Below are 23,687 nucleotides of genomic sequence, written 5' to 3'. Positions count from 1 at the left end.
ATATCCCTATAAAGTATCTGGTAATTTGATACGTATGTGTCTAATGAGCATTTTTGAAGGCGGAATGACATTTTTTTTGCTTTTGCCATTGGATTTTCAAAACCGCTAGACCTGCCTTTTCAAAAATTAAAAAAAAAAATATTTAGCTAATACAAGTAAATGTTTTTGTTCAAATTGTATGTTTAGTCCTCTCTAAAACTGAATTGCCAGATCAGATGTTTTTTCGAATCATTCTAATCGGTTGATCCGTGTTCTAGGAATCGTCGACGAAAAATTGTATCCGCACATACATTCATTTTTTCTAAGGTATGCCAAAATGTTCAGAAACCTTTGAAATGTATAGGTATGTAAACAATTTCATTTTCGATTTTTTTGCCACTACTATAACTCACCCTACAGGAAACTAATAGTTTAATCGACTTAAAGTAATTTGAACTATATTATGAAGCTAGCATATAATTATCCATTTCAATAGGAAATAAATGCGATCTCAAATGTGACATCTCTGTAATTTTGCGACGTGTGCCGTCCTGTACGCGAACGGGATAATACGCGTCGCATTATCTCGCAGATAATTTATCTTAATTCAAAAGCGATCTCAGTCGGCCACTCGGGCGCGTTAAGAGTCCCAAAATCCAAATCTACCTCATACCATTTCGGATTCATGAAACATTTCTTCTTCACATCGAGGAGATGGTTCTCTTTCCTTCTTAGGGAATAGAGCGACCGCTTTTGCGGCAGAACGACCGCTTTGACAGCCCATGCGAGAGTAGTGTATTTTCGTATTGTCTTTGTCCGTTATGGACCAGATCATCTTGTTGATGCTGCGCTCGCACGAACGGGGCGGGGCGGTGGGGAAACTGGCTCTCAAAGGAAGAAATAGATGGTTAAATGATAGATTTTTTGAAAATAATTAGATATTAATTTAGAAAATAACTAGTGATGCCTGGCATTGTGCCTGAAGACAAATTGCTAGAACTTTTTGTACCAAAAATTAAAATTTTTAATAAAGCTTCAAATTTTTTAAAAATGTTGAACTAAATGGATTTTTGAGAATTCAGAAATTTTTGAAATTGTTCGACTTTTTTACAAAAAATAGAAACAAAATATCAAAGCGCGTAAGCGCCGCGTCGCAGTCTAACACCTGAACATTGGTACAGAAACCATATAAAATTAAACAAAATTTGTGCTTATTAAAATCTCTATAAAATATTTGATTGTATGATGTGCATATGTTTATCATTTTTAACTGCCATATCACTTCAACCTATCAATACAAATTGAATTATTCAAATCGGTTGATCCGTGCTGTCGAAATCGTGAACGAAAATTTGTATCCGAACATATACACACACATACATTTTCTTTTTTTTATCTGAGATTCTCGATTTTTGGACAATTGTTATAACTTACCCTATGGGAAGTAAATAATAAATGATAGGTTTCAATTCAAGTGAGAAACACAACTATATCAAATAAAAATAATCTGAAATAATAAATAAATAATCTGAATATAAATCAAATTCTTATTTTTTTTTCATTGAATTCTGACATTTATTTTAATTCAAGTTTATAACTTAAATATATTTAAAAAAAATAATATTTTGAATTATAAAAATATAATAATCAATAATTGTATAACCTAAATTTGAAAAAAAATTGAAACTCAATATTCAACAATATAATTATAAATCCTTTTATATTTTTTACAATTATTAGGTAGTTTGTACACTTTTCTAATAGGAATCATATATGATTCCAATCTCATTTATTTAATATGAATGTTATATCAATTTTTAGTTGTTTTTTTTAATTTTTGACTAAAAATGTTCTATTTTTTAAAAAATATATTATGTCAAATCAATTTGTAAAATTCTATTTTTTATATTTATATTTGATATTTTCTTTTGGTACTAATCGAATTATCCGATATGAAGAAGTAAAAACATTTTTATATTATTAGTTTAGACTTTAATTTATTTAATTAAGTGAACTTATTAAAAATATAGTTTTCATTATTATACATTATTAGAGAATATAAAATTTTATTATAAATGAAGCTTGCAGTTGGATCTTTGAACAACGGTGTTTTCTTATCAGAAGTCTCATAAGATTTAAATTTCATGTATCTGATTCAAATCAAATTTAAACTTAAATTGTACAAATTTCCTTTAGTTTATTAGCTGGAGCTTAGATATTGATATGAATACGCCTGAGTTCTTTAAAAAAATATTCATGTGTTCATTTTTACGTACTATGAAAGAATTAAATTTTGTTATAAGGAGCTGTTAGTTGCATCACCTAACATTTATATTGTTTTATCAGAAGTCTCATGAAACTTAAGTTATACGACCAAAGTTATAGTGCTTCTAATGATATAATCAAATTAGATATGTTTGTTATCATAATATTTTAATAATATTTTTATTATTCAAGTAAAATTTAAAATTTTAAGTTTAAATTTTATGTGCAATTTTTATTTATTTATTTATTTAAATATTTGAATTACAATTAAATTTAAATTCAAACTTTAAAATTAAATAAAAATAAAAATGTGACTAATTATTAATTGCTAAATAAATTTCCTTAATCATCATTTAAATTCAATAAGATTTCAACAACTTTTATTATAACAAAATCAAATATTTTTATTTTTGCAGTTTGAAAACCTCTGTCTGGGATTAAAGTGGGGATATTGGATATCCAATGGCACAACGGTGACACTCCCCTGGTCGTCTAAACGAACACGATGCAACCAATGGAATTGCCGTTAATTCCGAAAAGATTGGCCGGCCGCATTGCCCTAATGCGAGGATTTAACTCACACCACAAAGCTCTCTCTGTGTGCGTTCGCACTTGTTTGACAACCGGAGAGGAGCTTAAAGCTCTTCGCTCACTTCGGAGATGGTCACGTGAGTAAAAAAAAAAAAATTATCAAAATACGATTATCGTTAATTTTATATTTGAAATATATTATTGACGGATTTTTTTCGTAATTCATATTATTCTAAAGTCGTATGTAGATATGCAACGTATAATTCAAGTTTGAAATTCGTAAGATTGGATTTTTTTTGTTGTTTCATATATGTTACAAGTATTTTTTTTTAATTCACGTAAAGAGTTAAGGGCCAATTTTACGATAAAATATACCGTAGCAAGTGCTTTTTATGGCAAGGCTACGTTACGCTATTTTCTTCATGTAAATTGGTATTTGCTGTGCAGTCAGGCGATTTTGATATAAAGCCTAACTTATCAAAAAAAAGAATATTATCACAACTGCCTTTAAACCACCTAGAAAATACAAAGCATTTTGATTGCCTACTTATATAAATGAAGGGGAGTAACATAACGTTTCCATAACAACGCTACGTTACGATCTATTTTATCGGAGACTTGGTTCATTAACTGATAATTAATTAATTAATTATTAATTTTTTTTTTTAAAAGTACTGCTAAAATAATTGAACCCACGATTTTTTCATATTCCTTTGAATTTGAACTACTTATTTTTTATATATAGAACCACACTGTTTTTCTAATAAAATTTAAATAGTCTTATAAAGATGCTCTCGAGTATTTTCGGCAAAGATGATACAAACAGAAAATTTGCGAGCACAACTTCTGCTCTCGATTAGCTTTCCAAATAAAACTAAATTTGTAATATCACAAAATAATGGTAAATCGAATGTATATTGTCCATGATTTTTAAAAGTAACTATATTTTTAATACACTTTGTCATAAATAGCTATACGTAGCTATTGTTTTTGGAATATTACAACCCACTAAAAAGATCAATAATCTCCATAATTGATTTTACTAGATACAAATTTATTGTAGTTCAATTTTATTCAGAATAGTTTTTGGGATTTTTGTTTGCTGAATGAATAATAATTCGTAATGATATTTGTTTCACAGAAATATTTTGTTACGCAGTTTTCATATTCGTAGTGTTATTACTTGTTTTATTATAATAAATTAAAAGTTAAGGTATCAAGGATTTATTTTTAAACTTATTTTTGCCTGCAATATCATTAATTATACGCGGTAGAAAAGCTAATAACATTTTGATGATAATAAAATTTATAAGATGCCATTACATTAAATTGGGTTAATTACATTTTAAAGCTGTCATAAATATCAGCAAACTTCATGGATTCGCATTATTAATAATGCATTGCGAACAATAGTAAATTTTTGTCCCCCATTATTCTTTGATAGAGGGTTCGTTCACCCGTCTCTAGCGTGAAAAGAGCTTTATATCCACAACTATCCTAACTACCACACAATCGCATCTCTAAGACATTCGGAAAAATATGATCTGATTATCCCACTAAACTCTAGTATCACGCATGCACTAAATTATGGTGGTTAACTATTTATGATTGCGCGCCAGTGTCTGCTTTTCTGTAGTTATTGGTTTGTTTATGACTGATGTCATAAACTAAAGTCATTTATAAAAGAATGCATTTCGAATTCCGAATGCTTTCGAGTGGTTATAAAATTGATGGAATTGGAAATGTTCGAATTGGGGAAAAGATCAGCTTTTTATTTGTTGACTCTCGAAATATAAATTGTTTTTATTTATTTGAATATGTATACTTAGGGTAGGGTGGGGCACAAAGGTCCAATTTGATTTTAAGTAATTATATTGTCTAAAACGAGTCATTTTTAATTTAAAAATGATTTTTTGAAATCATAGCTACACACTTCAGCCAATGCAAAAATTTATTTCATGTGTACATTTTTTTACAAAGATTTCTTTATAACTTTGATCTGGTATTTTGTCAGAAATATTTATCAGCAGAGATGGAATAACTATTTATTTAATTGATCTTATGTAAAATTGTTTTTCTTTTAGTTTAATTCATTTTTAAATGTTTACATCTTTGCCAGGGTAAGGGTTCAGTTGATTCTTTTTACCAAATCCACATGTATGCTCTTATAGACGTTATATAAAAAATACTGTTGAATCTAATTTAAAATTAACAATACCCTTTACTTTCAAATATTGTTGTTAAAAAGATTCTAACTTTACTTGTTTTTGAGATGTCGGTTGTGGATTTTTTTATCCGCGGACCTTCAAGCCCTGTACGAATTTTAATCACCATATAAATATATTTTTTAATAATATGTAGTTGATTAATTATGAATGAGTTATTTTAGTAATGCAAAATATATCTATTAATTACCATAATTATTATAATCTCAGTGTAAGCACTGCTCCAATAGTTTATCCGATTATTTTTAATTTGCTGTATTATATAATCTTATAATACCACATGTAGTACAAACTGCATTCGAAAGCAAATTGCGCTTTCCACATTATATTGTGCAAGATTGTAGTAATAAAACGCTGAATGTGTTTGCGATAGTCGTATTCGAGCAAAGCCATATGCAGACATAATTATCTGCATTAATAGACATGTACATACGTACATTTGTATAATGCCGTAAGTAACAAACACCATTAAACAACACGAATTACAATAAGTACATTCTAACCTTAAGCCTGAAATATAAGCTTCTCTCTTCTCTCTCGAAACCGATCGTAGCATCGCTTTCTAGCCTTCTGTTCGATATTAAAATGCTTTAAGTATTCATTGCATTATCTTTTTCTGGCGCGTTAAATAACTTGTTCAATGAAGCGAGACCCCGTCGAGGCCGAAAGCGCCGAACCGCGCGCGGTCCCTCTCCGGCGCACGGCTCGGGGTTGCGCGCGTAGCCCGCCTGAGCCGAGACGTAGCCCGTGATCGGAATACAATAGTCCGGCACGCCCCGTTCTGCTGGTGTATATATCAACAATGAAATGGGTGGAGCTTATACACTTACAGCATTGTTGAGGCATTATTATTAAGTGTCGCAGTGAAGTGTCGCTAAGTGGGGAAGGGACTCCTTTCGCGAACGGCGCAGACTGTATCTCCGTTTAGGTGGCGATATGCCGAAACACGTTTTATTTAGTCGTCGTCTCGCATCGCCATCGGATCGTATGGACCAAAAGTGTTTACTTCAATCGCGTGTGTTATAATCAGTGTTTTGCTGTGTTACTGTGACTTGTGACAATTTATCTCAATTGTGTTACCAATGACATTTGTGTGATTTACCACCGTGAACTGTTATGATCATTATGATAAAATTCGAATAGTGCCTTTCAAAACGGAGTCTTCTGTCACCTCGGGCTCTTCATCGCCGGGTACCATTACACCGCCTACGTTATCGCCTATAGGATCTTACAGTATGTTGGACTTTCAGCAACATCAATGTCAACAGCCGCCCGGTGCGGGCAGGCTATCGTTTTTCGGTGTTTCGGCACACCAGCCGTTTGTGCTCGGGAGCCCGCCGCTTGCCGCCTTACATTCGATGGCGGAAATGCGGCATTCGGGTGCCGGTAGTCCGGGCTCCGGAAAAGCTAGCCCCGCTGGAAGTTCGCACACGAGTGCTTCTACTGGAAGCCAGGGTGCTGGCGGCGGAAGTAGCGGTGGAACAACCGCAGGCCATCATAGTAGTACCGCGAGCAACCCCCATGGGATAGACCACATTTTGTCGAGGCCGGCCAATGTTAACGCTTCCGGAGCGGCTCTCGGAGCCCTGCATGGTGAGTAGATAAACTATTTATTTTAAAAATTTATTTACATCTAATTACTTTAAATATGAAATTACCATTAAAATCACGAAAAATGTATCTAAGAAACTATTTTTGTGGTCTCATTCTAATTTCTGAAGAGCCAGAAACTATAAATCTACTGCAAATCATATTCAACATGTGTTTGAAACGTTAATCGCCATGTGTGTCATATATGTCTGACGCTAAGATGCTCTCCATGAGCCATGTCAGACATATATGTCTGATCATATATATGTCAAATATATAATAACATTTTTCCAGAAAAAAATTTTGATTCATTCAATTTTCTTTTAAACATTTTTAACTGAAGTATCTTATAAAGTTATCACGGCTTTTATGATTTTTTTGTTGATATTGTTGGAGCGATTAACGCTTTGAATAAAACCGTCGATTTTATTTCCTTAAACCAAAATTTTTATAAATATTATTGTGAAAATTCTTATCTGTACAAACGTCGTTAAAACTTATTTTATTTTTCACAAATCGCTTCATTCTGCTAAACGCTCTTAACATTTGACTAATAATCTTCGTATTAATATATTCATTATTATTTTATAATTAACATTAATGTTAATTTATTTTAAATGATATTATCTATTTTTGATATATTAGAAAATTATATATAATATTCAATCGACTGTTATATATAAATTATATACTCTATAAATGCACGTAAGCGACGGCAGTTTTGCTCCAAAATTATTGGAAAATTATTGTTTGTACAACAGTTTGATCTTCTGTATCTGAATTAAATTTTTTCCTATCATTTTATTAAAAAGTTTATAAAGGTAAATCGATTATTTACCTTATCTTTAAAATAAAAACGTTATGTACAAAAATATTAGAAAATGAGAAGCAAAAATTATTAATTGCTTGCAATATTGATCTATAAATCCTTAGCACTCATTTTTGTCGATTTGAAAATTTTGTATTTACTTAACTTGGTAAATAGTCGTAATGAAATTTTGTCACAGATGTAGGCAAATTGTAGGAAGTTCGAAAGCGAAATTTTATTCGAAGGAACATTTTTTAATATTGATAATATTGGTATTTCATAAAAAATGTTTATATTTTACAAATTTCTCTCTATTCCACAAATATTCCACAATAGTTCAATATTTAAAACCTAATATCCAAAGCAAACTTCAGAAATTTAATCATAAAATATTTTAATAATACATGTCGTGGTATCAATCGCGTTATTCTAACTTTTTAAAAATATAAGTTATAATATTTGTCATTTACTAATTTCTGCAGATGTCTCCTTTTCCAAACATCAAATTTGTTTGCAATTGAAAGTAGTATTTTTATTCATTCAATGATATTCACAGTGTGAAACGTTTGGCACAGAATGATTTTGACTAACTGAAATCTTCACACAAAAAATCCATCTATCATATAACACCCCAGCGGGACGTCGGGCACAAAAGCTAACGGCCGGAAACGTCGAGTTATTTGTATAATTGTGATGAAAAAGCATCAGAAAAAAAACATACAAAGATCACGAATTTACTTCCACAAAATCATTCTGAAAAATTGAAAATCAATTATTAAATATGCGAAAGATATACTTTGATAATCAGAATAGGTAGACCTAGGCGAGAGAATTTGTTTATTATAAACATTTTGAATGTCACGTGTGTATAATTTGTCAATATATTCAATTAGATTGTAGGAAAATATATATCAAAAATGGATCATATAAATATATTTTATGTCTATATAATTCTGATTTCATGTTTTGATTTATCGTGAGATTGATTTCTCAAGATCTATAGCTTTTGTTAAAAAACCTACATTTATTAAACAAGTAGATTAATTGCATTATATATAATTATTATAATTATAAATTGGCACAGCAGAAATTATTAACGACGTCTGATAATTACTCCATACAAACAAGTTTTATAATAAGCATTATAAAAATAATAAAACAATAATTATTACACATTATGCTCGCGATATTCCCATTAATCTCCTGTTACATGCAATAAAACATTCGTATTCGCACAACCATATATTATATTGAATCAAAATATAATATAAGGCGATTCGCGTATTTTTTCCAAGGGCCATAAAGTATGCATACGTTTTGCTGATAATTCTGCCATATGTGATCATATAGTGACCCTCATTAAAATTTCTTAATCCCTAAAAAGGATCGACTAATGCCACAATTTTTATTGCGGTCAAGTCACTTTTAGGTACGTTGGTAATAAAATCTATTGAATTTTAAGATGCGTCCAAACTTCAGGAATAAAATTATATCTATGTGGGTTTAAATAATCGACTCCTGAATTAGCTATCTTGTATAATAAGCAATTACAAAAATAATTAGATGTAAGTATCCCTTTAACTAATAGTATATCTCTTTCCCCAGCAGGCGTGCAGCGCGGCTTTTCGATAGCGGCCGCGGCTGCAGGAATGGCCCAATATTTTCAACAGCAGGCTGCCGGTGTCGCAGGCGGCATGGGAGCTGCCGCAGCGGCAGCAGCCGGCGTCGGGTCAGGCGGAGCGGGAAAACATCCGCCGGGATCTGCCGCTCATCTCGCGGAGTTGTCACAGAGAAGCGGCATTTATTGGCCGGGATTTCAGGGTTTGGTTGCAAACCCGATGGCGTGGAGGGATCGACTCACATCAAGTAAGTTTAGGAATAATAAGGAAATTATTTAAGAAAATATTTCATTCATAATTTTCGATCGAGATGAATAAATATGAGCAAGATATACATACCAATATATAAATCATATAGATATTTTAAAATATTCATTCCAATGAAAATTGTGATTTTTTAGGATCTCATAAAGTAAGTTCAGATTTTTAATTTTTTTTATTTGATTTCATAAATTACAATCTGTCGCTATAAAGAGGAAACGACGTTCATCAAGTTCAGTAATTTCAAGTTCAGTAATTTCGGGGAATATTGAGTTTAGAAATAGTAAGGAATGTTTTTGCTTAAATATTTATTCTTTTCGATCGATAAGAAACTATTTTGCAAAGCTTGATTTCAAAGTTCTATTACTCGTGTATTTGAAATTAATGGTTTAAATTTTATATAAAGTGCTTCATTATTTTTTGTCCCTAATCAATACTTTTCCAATTTAATAACTATTTTCAAAAAAATAGTTCATACCGCGATTTAAAACATTTTCCCCGAAGTTCGACTTAACCACTTATGTACTGGGATGGCATAAATGCACCAATATAACTAATTCTACTTGAAAAAAAACAGCTTTGATAAACTGAATAATTCCAGCTTTCTCTGCAAAAATAAAATTATCAATATGTACTTAAAAGTGTATCCAAATTTATGACTACAATCTAATAGAGCTTTTTGTCATAAGCACTAACTGCACTCAGTTACACACATCCTTCTGTTTCTTAGCTTTTAAACACACCTGGAGTTTTGTCAAAAAAGAAAATTGTCTCGTATGCAACTTATTATACAAACTGAATTGGCTCAGATAGCTGCATTTTCCTATATGTAAAAAAAAATTATAAACCTGCGATTGCTGGCAAATATAAAATTACTTGTTAATTTTCATTATTATGTGTTAGTGTCACTCTAATGAGTTCATGTAATATTCTTTATTCAATAATTTATTGATAATCTCATGGATATTCAGAAATAATAATTACATATTTCACATTCATATTCCAGATTTCAAATTTCTTATTAAAATTGAAAATTTCTTTGATTTATTATGTATCTCAAACTTTTCTTGCCAAATATTAGGAATGTTACATTACAAATACCAAAATTCAAACTCTCGTATTTCAGAATCCGCATTATATATTTTATTGAAGTCGAATTTTGTGATTCCCATTTCTAACTCCTTGATAAACATTCTGCTTCTCAACTTACACATTATTAATTTCACATATAAAATGTCACCGTCTGAAATAATCATGCAAATAAAAATTTGTAAAATTAGATTGTCGACCATATTATCAAGTTTTGATAATCAGAATATTTTTTTTATTCAATAAAGCAATGAAAATCTGTATACACCTTCAATCATTATCATTTTGAATATCTATTACCATCATTTACAAAAGCTAAATTAAGCTTCTCTATTACATGTTTTTCATCAAAATGAAGTTTTAAAATTGAGATCATATGTTGCATTCGCATCTAGCGATTTAATGTTTGTAATATTCATGCAAATTTGCATAATGACGTTACATTAACATAGTGCGCCCGCTCCGGTTAATATGCCGGAATTATCATTGACAGTCCGGACGGCATTCGCCTGATTTACTGATATTATGTGCCTGTGTATATCTACGAGCTAATTTAAACGGATTCGACGGCCAAACAACTATCATTTGTTATTTCAGTTGCAGCTAGATAATATTGGGCATTTTACACACGAAATGTAATAGAACACACTTTTAGGAAAGTGAAAAATATAGTCAGTCTAATAAAAACGTTAGAAAAAATAAAATAATTATTACCATACAAAATAAACTAAGATAGATAGACTATCAAAATATACATTTTTTTTACAAAAAACCGTTTGATTGTCTTTTTAAAATTTATGGCTAGCTTTCATAGACATTAGACTACATGGACTGCCATATGGTTTCCATTGTGCCTCATATGATTTCCATTGTATATTGTGCTCAAACATAGAAAGGTATGTGACGTCAAATGTCTGAACGAACATTGCCGACGATAATCGTGGAACTCTCCGGATTGATTAAATGTCACATGTCATATGTTACGTGCTTAACATAGACCTTATAATATATAAACCGATTTTAACAAGTGGATTCGATTTTTGGTACATTTATTTCACAGGCAAAATATTATAAATATCATTTCTTACAAAATTATCAGCCAACACTCTTATTGTCTCAACAGTCTCTTATTGACTAATTAGATTCAGTTTTTTGGTAATTACTATTCTATGTGATATAGCATATGATGGCATAATTTTCACTCATTACATTTTCTTTATTTTTATACTTAAATATATTTATTTTTTACTTTTTATCATTTAAAAAAAAACGCAATTTATTTATAAGCAATTACAAAAAAATTTAAATAATTATTTGTTAGTTATGTTTTTTTCATACTACAGTTAAAACTTTTTGTAACTATAGTTTAATTTTGAATTAAATTGCGTTTTTATCAAAAATATAAATGAAAAATTTAATAATTTTTTTATAAAATGGTTCAATTTCAATTATTAACATTATTCTTTATTATACCGTATCGATCCTAGTTTTCGTGTGAGATAATCTTTAGCATTATTCAGGCAATAAAGATCCACTATGAATATCGTCAAATCCTGTCCTATTAATTTCGTTATAACGTTTGATTATGTATATATTTGTTTATTATGCTGTGAAACTCTATAGAGCACCGTATATTTCAGGCTCCGATCCGGATGTATTGTTATCGCCATCGATATGTTTAATGATGGACTTATATTTTAGTTATAGAGCTCTATAATTGGATTTATAGTTACGACCAATTAGCTCTCTACTCTTTGCCAGTTTATGATAGGTCGTTCTATATACGATGCCTTGATAATTTAGTTATAGAGCTCTATAATTGGATTTATAGTTACGACCAATTAGCTCTCTACTCTTTGCCAGTTTATGATAGGTCGTTCTATATACGATGCCTTGATAAATAATGATTTTTTTAAATGTATAAAATATTTGGTCGTAAATCTGAATTGGTAAAATGCCTTGTAAAATGTGTCGTTTGGGAACGTATCGTAAAACTTTGGAAGGACAATCTAAAACATACATGTATAGACTTACTGATATATACTATTTTTTTCAAATTTGACTTTTTAAATTGTTTTATTTTCTATTTACTAAGTTATCTCGAATCGACGACCCATGCTGCAAAAATTATTGAAAAAATAGACCAAACGACGTGCAAAATCTATTCCTCGCAAACTCTCCAATGTTTGCGTCTTATGAGGTGGTGGTGATATTTGCAAGTGCTATGTACTTTGATTCCATCGTGTGATAGCACAATGTTTGAGTTGCAAACCTCGACAAATATGTTGATATAGCAAATCCGCACAAACGACCAGAGAATACATACAATTCGTACCACTATTGCATCAACATTTGATCAGGCGCCAACTTTATCGTCGGTCGACTAATTATTTGCTCCTTTGGCCAACAACTAATTGAGGAAAACGATAATTGAAACGAGAAATGGAATATATTTGGATTTTCATTATTGCTATTCTTATGACCCAAAACTCAATGTCAAGCCATAACGGGTGATGGTATTGATCATACCTACCATAAAAAAATGGAAAGAAAATTCTTACGTAATTTAAAAACTACAAGCTTTAAAGTGTAACTTAGAGTTTTGGTGATAATATGACAATTTTTCGGTTATCGTGGTTAATTTTTTTTTCTCGTGACAGTTTTATATAAAACTGAACACATTGCGGAGCAATATCGCGCGGTTTTGTTATTATCAATATAGCGCTCGAACAATTTTTATTATAGGGAACAATTACGGTCTCCGGGAAAAATATAATCAGAAGTGGGATGGAGTATTTCTAACCATGGTCTGTGACATCTGGCTATGGCGTTATTAACCCTCCAAATCAAACAAAACACTTCGACGCGAACATTAATTATCGAATTTAATATAGGAAACCGCAAAGGTATCGATGCCGAATAGTACGAGGCAAGATTATTTCCCAAACATTATATCGATATGAGGTCCGTAATATTTTCTGGGCTAGTAAATTAAATTGAATAAAATTTTGTTTCCGATAACTGACAATGTTGCAGTATTGGCACTGGATCGAGACAGCACTCCGTATAATAAGCTTATTACAGGACATAGAAAATATTGTAGAGATGACTAAAATGGCAATAAAAGAATATATTTATTGTCGAATCTGAAAGTCGCATATGATGTATCACATGAATAATAATATAACGCTTATAAACATCATATTTGATTGAAAGATTTAATAGTAGCCTTTAATATGCAGCATATGAGGTATTCTATATGCCATTATATGGACATCTATATATTGTTAGTTAACCCTGCAGACAGATAGGCATTTGTGGTCGCAATAAATTTCCATTTTGAATTCGAATTTCCTTTTTAAAAAAATTTTGACACGCTATTTAGGAACCACGTGTTTGTTTCGTTCAGGGTCGTGTTGTCAAATCGTTTGTTTATGACCCAATCGTTATGCAATTGCAAAAACAACCGCGCAGAGAATCTTCTTTTAAAAACGTTCTCTTCAAAATGTAAAATTTTTGGGTTGAAAAAATCCATGTTATGGTTTAAATTAATTATATGCTCGGTTAAAATAGTCTTATTGTTTTGTATTTTTTTAGTTGTTTTTGTGTTGATGAAGGCATTTACTCAGGTTTTGGCTAATTTGTCCAATATAAAAAAGTTTGAAATTAGAGCAATTTATCTGATATACTAAGTTCCTGAGTTATATATATTTTGATTAATACCTTCAACTTTTAATAAGGTTATCAAAATACGATTGCACCACACCTATTAAACTTGTTTTACCATTTCATCGAATCGAAAACTTGCTATTCAGTTTATTCAATAGATATTTATCCATAACATTTAGTTTGAATATCTCTGAAGCTTTCGACGATGGCGTTTCAATAACGTCCTCTCGATATTCGCGTGTTAATGTCTGCCAACGACCGCCGAGGGAATAATGCGCGAGTTCGGGCTTTCCACGGAAAAAAGTTTTGCATAAACGCTGGACGCGTTTTTATGCCGGAAAAACAAAATAGGAAAAACAACTTCAAAATAAATGGACCGCCGGGGAGATGATTTTTTGAAATTGATGATGGTAATGGAAATGGTATTAAATTCAAATAAATCGAAAGAATTAATAATCCGTTATTAGTAGCAAAACAAAAATTGTATTGCTACTAATTTCTGCAAGACCGCTATTTTTTATGCCTCCTAACTGAAAGTAATAAGTTAGTGAAGTCGATCAAAATTATATATCTTTAAACATATTCATGAATATATGAATACCAAAAATATGTTTCAATTCCTAGATGTAACTTTTATTATCATTCCTCATAAATATCTTAAAAATTAGTAACATTCCACTTCATGCTTGATCTATAAATCTGAAGATATCTTTATGCGCATTTTTGTGGTTTCTCAAATTATATTGTGGCATTTGCGTAAAAACATTTATTATTATTGTAGGAGCTTTACAGTTTTCTTTTTGATGATAACGTATTTTATTAGTGGATTTATTCGTCCGCAGATTTTAGCCTGGAGCTTACAATCGCTACTGATCCATGTTTTGATCGAGGAGAATAAAAATAATAAAGAATCCGTCGTTGTAATGATTTGTTGGTTTTACGATATGCCCTCGAGGAAATAATAAATATTCTTTTGTAGTATTTGAGAAGGAATTCTATATAATTGCAAATAGGGGACACTGAGTACGATTGTGCCACTTTTTTGAACACCAATAATTTTGTTAATTTACTAGTTAGCTGGATGAAAAGTAATTTGAATGGTAATTTCAACATTTGTCTACGTGGAAATATTAAAATACTGTCCTTTAATACGATGGATTAGTCATGAAATCAAATATTTTTGCAATTTTTTTGTATCTAATTTTTCTTTCTCGTATTTTGTTTTGGTTTAGTAAGATTTTTTTTATCTGTTTAATATTTATTCGAAAAAAATAAGAAATACATGTCACAACCATACCCATTATTGAAAGCAAATCATCGGTATGACTGAGCTAAATTATCTTCGAAAAAACTAAAAACTTACTCTGACTTTTGAAAAGCAACGCGGTCTACAGACCATGATGTAGGACTCTGACCCAATGTTTGGGAACTTGTTCAAACAAACATACTTCAACTTTCTTCCTCTGAACCTTATCTAAATTTGTTCATGAATGAAACAGATGTTTTCTAGGTGTGCATTTTACCGAATCAACTATCAATTTTATCGTTTTTTTTAATGTGTCGTATTATCCTTTGTGTTTTTTAGGATCTTGTTTTGACTGAATTTGAATTTACTTTTCGAAGGACCATATGTAAAACACTTAATTGATAACTGTATATATTTATTTTGTATTAATGACAAGTTATAAGTGTATTTACAATAACTTTAATACTGTTTTTGATTACGATCTGATTGATTGATTTATTTGTATAATTTTTTGATAGATGATTTTTTGTTTATATATCAATATAGCCGCATGCTTTGATTGGCGCGAACACTTTGTGTTCATAAATTAAGAAATAAGACATTTACCCCGTGGAAGTTATAAATTTACCACCAACGATAATGTTGATACTGCCATTTGGTAGCCGTTTGGTCATCTTGTTTAACGTCCGCTAACGACCCATTCGTTAGCTCGTATAGAGGCCGGTTAATAGACAACAACGCATTTCTGGAAGTCGTTAAAGGTCCATACTTTGTCCTTGTGGAGCTACTTGTTGTTATAGTCTGTCCATTATTAGATACAGTATATATACAGAGTATAATGCAACATGACGTAAAAAATAAAGACCAAAAAGACAAAACCGGACTGACCAAATACATGATGGTGCCTAAATTTGACTTGGCGAACCAGTAATTTTAGAACTACATTTAGGAAAATTTTAGAACTGCATTAAGAACCAATACGTATTCGCATTTATAAGTCAAATTCAAAAATCTTAAGTAATTTTTCAATGATCTCATTTGATCATTTAAGTTATTCAAGAATACAAACTTAGAGTCAAACTTATAATTCTTAAGTAATTTTTGAAAATCAACAAAATTTAATGCTATCTTTTTTACTCGCGCAATTATTTTCAACCAATAAATTTTACATGTTATTACTGAACACATTAATTTCTAAAACCAGTTGAATTTTATTATAATTTTAAATGTACCCCGCAGCGAATCTTCTCTTCAAATTGTAAAATTTTTGCGTTGAAAAAATTCATGTTATGGTTTAAATTAATTATGTGTTCGGTTAACATAGTCTTGAATTGTTTTGTATTTTTTTTGAGTTGCTTTCGTGTTGATGAAGGCGTTTAATCAGGTTTGAATTCCGTTTTTAATTCATGATTTTGAATAAAATGCTTTATAAGAATGTATATTTAATATTAATTTATATGCACAAAATGAACTATCTATTCGATTTATCATTGCTTTAAAATATGTATTGATTAAATCAAAAATATTTTCATATGTTAACTAAATGCTTACACAGTGCATTGTGACAATATACATATTTTTCAGAAATGATAAGGAAAGTTATTAGATATCGTTTTACTTGCATTAATTCACTGCAGTATTGTTAATATTTACTTAACCAAAAGTTAAATAAATCACTTTGAGAAAAGTTAGTAGTGCTACTGGTTTAGAATACTATTTTAGTATGCGAAAGCACGGCTTTTTATCTTATTTGTCTTTGCATATTATTTATCTCTGCATATTTAAGTATTTACAGAAGTCTTTAAATACACATATTTACGGTTCATATATTTAGTTAACAATTACATATAGGTAGAATTGCATGTGTGCATTGATCTTATTATACCAATTCAATATGATAAATTATTCAATTATCTTAAGTGAAAATATTTAATAATTAGTAAAGGAAAAATAACAAACGAACGTATTCAAAATTTTTCTTAATGTAATAAGCTTTATTATAAATACTGACATAACTTTTACGTTAGTTGTATTTTATTCTATTTTCAAGTATAATATAGAAAATGAGGCTAAATACCCTCATGTAAATTTGGAGAAAACGAGCACGAATGAAAATTATACACAAAGACCGCAGGCAAAACACATGTACATGTACTATGGTGTCTCTCTTGAAAAGATGCTTCAGTGCTGGCTCGTTTAAATCGTATGCTTTTGCAAATACGTGACTTGGCGGTCTTTGCGATATGTGCTCCCATTAAGGAATAAATGTCCTAGGTTTAGGTAATTAGGTAATAAAAAATTATCTCGTTACATTTGTTCATGGGGTTGTTTGTTGTAATTGAAAAAATCCTTCTCGTACACACCTCAGCCTAGTACCGAGGGGGAAGACCATTGCGTAGATAAAAAAAACGAAAATAAAATCTGAACTATCTACGAAGCAACAGCATACATTTCTAAAGGTAAAAAGAACTTCAAACCTTAAAAATGCCTTAAAACGAGCGATCTTACAAAAAAAGTTTTTTTTTTTTTCAAAAAAATCAGTTTTTGGTTAGAAAAGTTTCTGCAATTTGCCTTAAGGCACGATGTCATGCACCACTAGTTTATTAATAATTTATCATTATAAAGTCACCTGGTTTAATTCACTTATCCCAAATATGTCCTTTACCCAACCCTGCCGGTTGAAATTCGTATCTCGTACATACGTAACATTAGAGTATCATATGCTCTGTGCAGCAATTGGACGACGTAGTACAATATAATCTTAATAATAATGGAACAACTAACTAAGCTTGGGGGGATGGCAGATAACCGCATGCAAAAATAATTAGCAGAGCAAGAGAATTCCGAATATAAAGCCCGTGTTCAGTGGAAACGATTTCTCGTTCTAGTTACTCCGAAATACGAGTGGAGGTGGAGATGGAGGTTTATCGTTGGAACATATAGAAACATCTCTATTGGAGAGAGAACGTGGTGCTGATTTTAATTCCTTTTGTAACTTGTTGGATATAATAATAAACATTACAATTAATGATTGTGTTATCTAACAGCGTTTAATGACATAATTATTTTTAATATTATTATGCCTGCATATTTACCATGGTGTAATTGTTAGACTCACGTTAGTTCAAACTCCTTTCAAACAACTTGACATCGTCGTACGATGTCCATTTTTACTTGAAAATATAGAACAAAAATATGTTTCCAATTGAACGTAGCCCATTTCGGGCACTGCGGTGTGAAATGGCAATGGAAAATTTCTTTACCTGAATAGAGTTGAAGTTTAACTCGGCTCACGGACCTTCGCTAGGGCAGCACAAATCGTTATGCATATTCACAATCTTCCATCATAATATTCTAAATTTTATACTACTTATATATTTATTTTTGATTATATACTTCTATTGTCTAACGGTATTTTAATTTACACCAAAAATACTTATTACTTATTTGTTTTGGTCGGTGACATTTCATGAAAAAAATATTTTTGAATTAACACTAAAAATTAAAAGGCGTCTGAGCTTTGATCACGTGATGATTCCTCTAATTAAAATTGACAAATTTCATCATACCAAAATAAGAAAAAATTAAGGTTTTGGCTTCGTTTAGAAATTATGACCACATTTTCATAATTTTTTACCAATCGTGACAATTTTAAGCTGCAACTAAATACTAAAAATCTTCTCAGCGAAGCTTATAAGACTGTTTTTCTGACTAAAATTTCGAAGTTTTAAAGTGAAATTTTCGAAAGAAATTCTTATATATAAGTATCTTCTGTATATGAACTAAGTACTATCGTACTAAGCTAAATACTATTGGTAACTAAATTTACCAATAAAATGCTCATTATGATCTTATAAATTATAATACATAAACTTTTTTCTGACAAATCTAAAAACGTGATCTTTTTAATCCTAAACCTTTAGGAATTTAGATTTTTTTTCTGAGTAAAATTAAGCTTAAGTTTTAATCATTTAAACAAATTACAGTATAAATATAAAAGCTAAAAATATTAGTTATAACGATATACTATGACAGTTCTTTCTTTTCTTTATTAAGACTCGATTTCTAAATGTTACTATATAATCTAGGGAAATTATAAAAAATATTTTCAAATCACATAGCCCTTAATCTCATCAGCTATATTTTCATTTCGCCCACATTATCATTAGTCAATTTCTTTTTCCTGTGCTCAATTATACGTCTTACGTATGTTTATTATATAAGTCCTATTAACAGATCTGGCTACAAAAATAAACAAAACTATTTTAGTAAAAATTTGTTTCATATTTTCAAATAAATACTGTTTTCCACCATAACTTTTCTATAGACTGGCAATGCTAAGTTAAATACAATATTCCGAAGCTCCATCTCCGAGCTACCTATATATCTCGTTTTGTATCGTATATCGTGGTATCGGCTACAAGAGAGATTTTACACCGAGAGCGTATAAACTGCGGAGATGCGCGAATTCAATTCCGTAACCTGGCAACGGCCGGCGGTCCAGGCTCTCCGCGCCGCCCTCGTGCTCCGCCGCGTCCGACGTTGTTAAAACGACCCTTTTGACGGGGAAAGCGGTGCGGGAAAATGGAAAACCCACGAGACAAGATTCACTAGTACTCGATGGGAAAACTGAATCAAATACTGGTGGTGAGGGAAATGGGTTATTCGAAAATGTGAAGCAATAGTCATTTATAAACAAAAACCAGCAAAAATAAATGAACAACTTTAATTAGTGTTTTATGAACTTTTCATCTAATTTAACATAGATGAAAGTATTTCTTCAAAACAGTTCGTAGAGTAAATAATCATATACTCGCAACCATTACAGTTTTACACGCTTTAATATAATAATACTTTTCCCTTGCAATTCCGAAATATGCCGATTGTTTCATTGAATTTGCATCTAAATTTACAAATATTTTAATCTAATAAATGGGTATATATATATAGATATATATAAACAAAGCCTAGTAATCGTCCAAAAAATTATTTTACCTCCATACGTTTTAGTTATAATTCTAGCCTTCATTTAATGGAAATTAAAAATAAAATTAAGAACTAAAACAATTTAATTGGAGAAAAAATATAAAGAGTAAAATGTACTTACATTCAGTTAATCTTAGTGTTAAAATAAAAACTTCAATAATCCATGTTTTTCAGGATATATTAATGCACTACAATATGTAATATAAATATTAATTAAACAATATTTCACAAAATACCAACTTAAAAAAATTACAGCTAGATAATGCGTAATATATGTGTTGTTGGTAAACTGGTTAAATCATTATGGAAAAATATTTTTTTTTAATATTTTTACCATGTTCTATATTTAAAAAAATTTTTATCTTCATTATGACTTCAACCAGTTTACGAATAACACATATATTACACACTATCTATTTGTGATATTTTTTAAGTTCAAGTTTATTTTAAGTAACATAACAATCTTTATATCATTCATCCACATGTGCTGTCGCAGAGCCAATGTTCCAACTGATTTGCATTTACTAACTAAATTAATATTACATGATCGTGAAGTGATAGTAATCACTTGGAAAATTATTTTAATTCGCTTGGAAGAGCACCCCACATCCATCATCAAAATTCTCATAAAAATAATATTTAGGCCCGCAATCGCAAAAATCATTTGCAAATTTAATGGATCAATAAAAAATCTTAACATGATACTAAAAACGGAACCGACAATATAATTTATATGATTATTCATACTCCGGTTATGACGGTTCTATTGTTTTAACAGCAACACATAAAATCCCTCGTGAAGCCGCCCTTTCGCCGTTCTCTCGCTCGGCGTGAAATTCTCCATTATTAGATTACATACGTTATATCCTTGTCGTACACGTTGAGAATGTCTACATTTATAGAGATTCCTCATCTCTTTACAAAACCAGCTTTGTCTTACCAGATTATACGCTGGTAGTCAAAATAGGAAGAAGGATCGAATCACTTTATCGAAAAAATTGGTTGTATATAAAGATTTAGTACATTTTTACGCAAGTTTTATTTGAAAACAATTTTTAAAAAGCCCCATTGTCAAATAAACTTGAGCATATTTTGTTTCTTTCAGATTATTGAAGAAACAAAAAATTGCTTAAGTTGATTTAATTACAATCTAATATAAAATTTATATAATTTCATAGTCAGTAATAGAATTTGGAAAGTTATAACAGAATTTTGCTGAAGATGACACAAATATAGTATCGAAACTAGTTCAATAGAGAAATATTTATAATTTTATTCGACGTATTGTATATATATATATATATATATATATATATATATTATTATTATTATTAATTTGGAAATATGAACGAACAGCACTCTTTTTTGCACTAATTTATTAAATAATAATTTTCACAAACGTATCGAGACTAGGTTTGTCTCATCATCAATGTGTTATAATTTAAAATATAAAATATGGAAACCTAAATTAGCATAATGTGTTATCCGTTACAAGTCGTTCGATATACTGCCTTCTGCCCCACCAACGATCGTCGGTGTCCGAATTCTCTATTCAATTTCAAGTTGTTTTCAAGTGGTTAGTCACGCAATATCACTCAGAATACATTTGTTATATATATACATATATATTTATATTTAAGAATAAAATATTTTAGAAACACAAGCCTACCCTCTCTCTGTCCTTTATATTGCGTAATGAAGTGTTTTCTGCGCCGAACGCTACGTTTTCATAGCATGCCACAATATGAAATCGGATTAAATTCGTTTGACTATTATTTTTATGACTATGTACGTTTTATTTGCTGTGGATATTAATAAAAAACAGAACCTAGAGTATAGACATTCAGATGTGAAATTTAATTGAAACAATATAAAATTTTCAGTGCTAAATTAATAAGGTTAACGAGGTTTTCTTGTTTTTAAACAATTTTTTTGATATGAATTTTTATTACAACTGATATTAAATCGTTTAGTAAAATTAAATAAATAATTCTTGAATAAGAAAAATGAAGTATGTTCGTTAAAAACAAGTTTCCATTGCATTGAGTCAGCGCCCTACATTAACATAATCTGTAGACCGACTTGCTTTTGAAGTGTTAATGTTTTTTTATATCCATCCAATTACAACTTGTATGACTTCTTTTTATGACTAATCCATTGTAATTAGAGACAGTATTTAAGAATTTCCACGTCGATAAATGTTCAAATTATGATTTGATTGACTTTTCTCTAAGCTAACTGGTAAATTAACAAAATTATTACTGATAAAATTAAGTGGCACAACCGTAACCACACTTTTTTTACAATACATATTTTTTAATATTACTACAGTTATATATTATAGTATTATAATGTGATATAGATGGTTTCATCTATCAAATTTCATCTCATCACCACCAATCAAACAGTTTTCTACGCCATCTCTTTATATACAATATTCAGCACAAATTCCCAGTACATAGTCTCAGAATATTATATGATACATCGTTCGGCGCCCCTCTTCGGATTGATTTCGTTTTGCGAAACTTCCAATTCAATATCCTCCTTTATGCCTATATAACGATGAAAAACGCCATATTTATATAATAAAAAAATACACGCTGACAACACAGATATTTTCTTCTTCACTGTCGTTTTTTCCTTTCTACACGCAATCCATACTGGAGAAAAGAACTCAAACCAGATGGGGACATAAAATTTGGGGGTGTCACAGTATTTTGGTATATACATACTTGTTTTTGTTGTGTATACACATGTGAAAATGTCACATATCTAAATATTTAGTTGAAATATCGATATGGTATAGTTACAATACTTTTCAATCATTTTTTTATAATGCCTCTAAATTCTCAGTATTTGTAGAAGTTTTGAAATGCTTTGATATTTTATGTAGGTGCAGATTAATGTTGTTCACTTGCAAAAATTTTCAATGAACAGGTTTTCTGAGGAAGGACTTTCTAAAATATTTTTACTAAAGGCACTAATATGATTTTTGTAATTATTTCTATTAAATATAAGATAAGTAGTCAAACACATTTTCCTCCTCTATATTCCCAAAATAATTCATTCCAGAATCCATTTCACCAGATATAAATATTCCATATAACGAACTATAATCCGAATACAAATGATTTAGAAAATCGCTGCCAATGAATTTATACATAGTTTGCTTCTGAAAACGGATAAAATCCAGTCCATTTACCGATATAGCATCGTAATAATATCGGAAACAAAATGGCTTTGCTATGAGAATATATTCATGGGATAAAATACAGAAGTAATAATACTAGTAATTTGTATTATGAGGATGAAAATTATTGCAATTGAGTAAATGCTTCAGATTTCAAATATAATATACATATTTAAAATTTACAATATAACTTTGAGGTCTATGTTCATTATTATTTTTTTTAGTAAGA

At 30.1% G+C, this 23,687-nt stretch overlaps 1 protein-coding gene across 3 annotated transcripts in view; it reads left to right on the top strand.

Annotated features, from left to right (window-relative positions):
* LOC113382943 (homeobox protein Nkx-6.2) overlaps nucleotides 1-23,687 on the top strand; it is a 180,987-nt gene that overhangs the window by 39,099 nt on the left and 118,201 nt on the right. For all 3 annotated transcript variants that reach the window (XM_026621200.1, XM_026621199.1, XM_026621201.1), the window contains 2 exons: nucleotides 2,661-2,912; nucleotides 9,007-9,264. In XM_026621200.1, the coding sequence (XP_026476985.1) occupies nucleotides 2,750-2,912; nucleotides 9,007-9,264 (421 nt within the window). In that variant the 5' untranslated portion in view covers nucleotides 2,661-2,749. The remainder of the gene's footprint in view (nucleotides 1-2,660; nucleotides 2,913-9,006; nucleotides 9,265-23,687) is intronic.

This window comes from Ctenocephalides felis, unplaced genomic scaffold, assembly GCF_003426905.1.
Source record: "Ctenocephalides felis isolate EL2017-DRISC unplaced genomic scaffold, ASM342690v1 CF-g0.4_SCAFFOLD_03570, whole genome shotgun sequence".
NCBI classification, from domain to species: domain Eukaryota; kingdom Metazoa; phylum Arthropoda; class Insecta; order Siphonaptera; family Pulicidae; genus Ctenocephalides; species Ctenocephalides felis.
The sequence above is the reverse complement of the archived record's forward strand: the minus strand, read 5'-3'. Positions and strand labels throughout refer to the sequence as shown.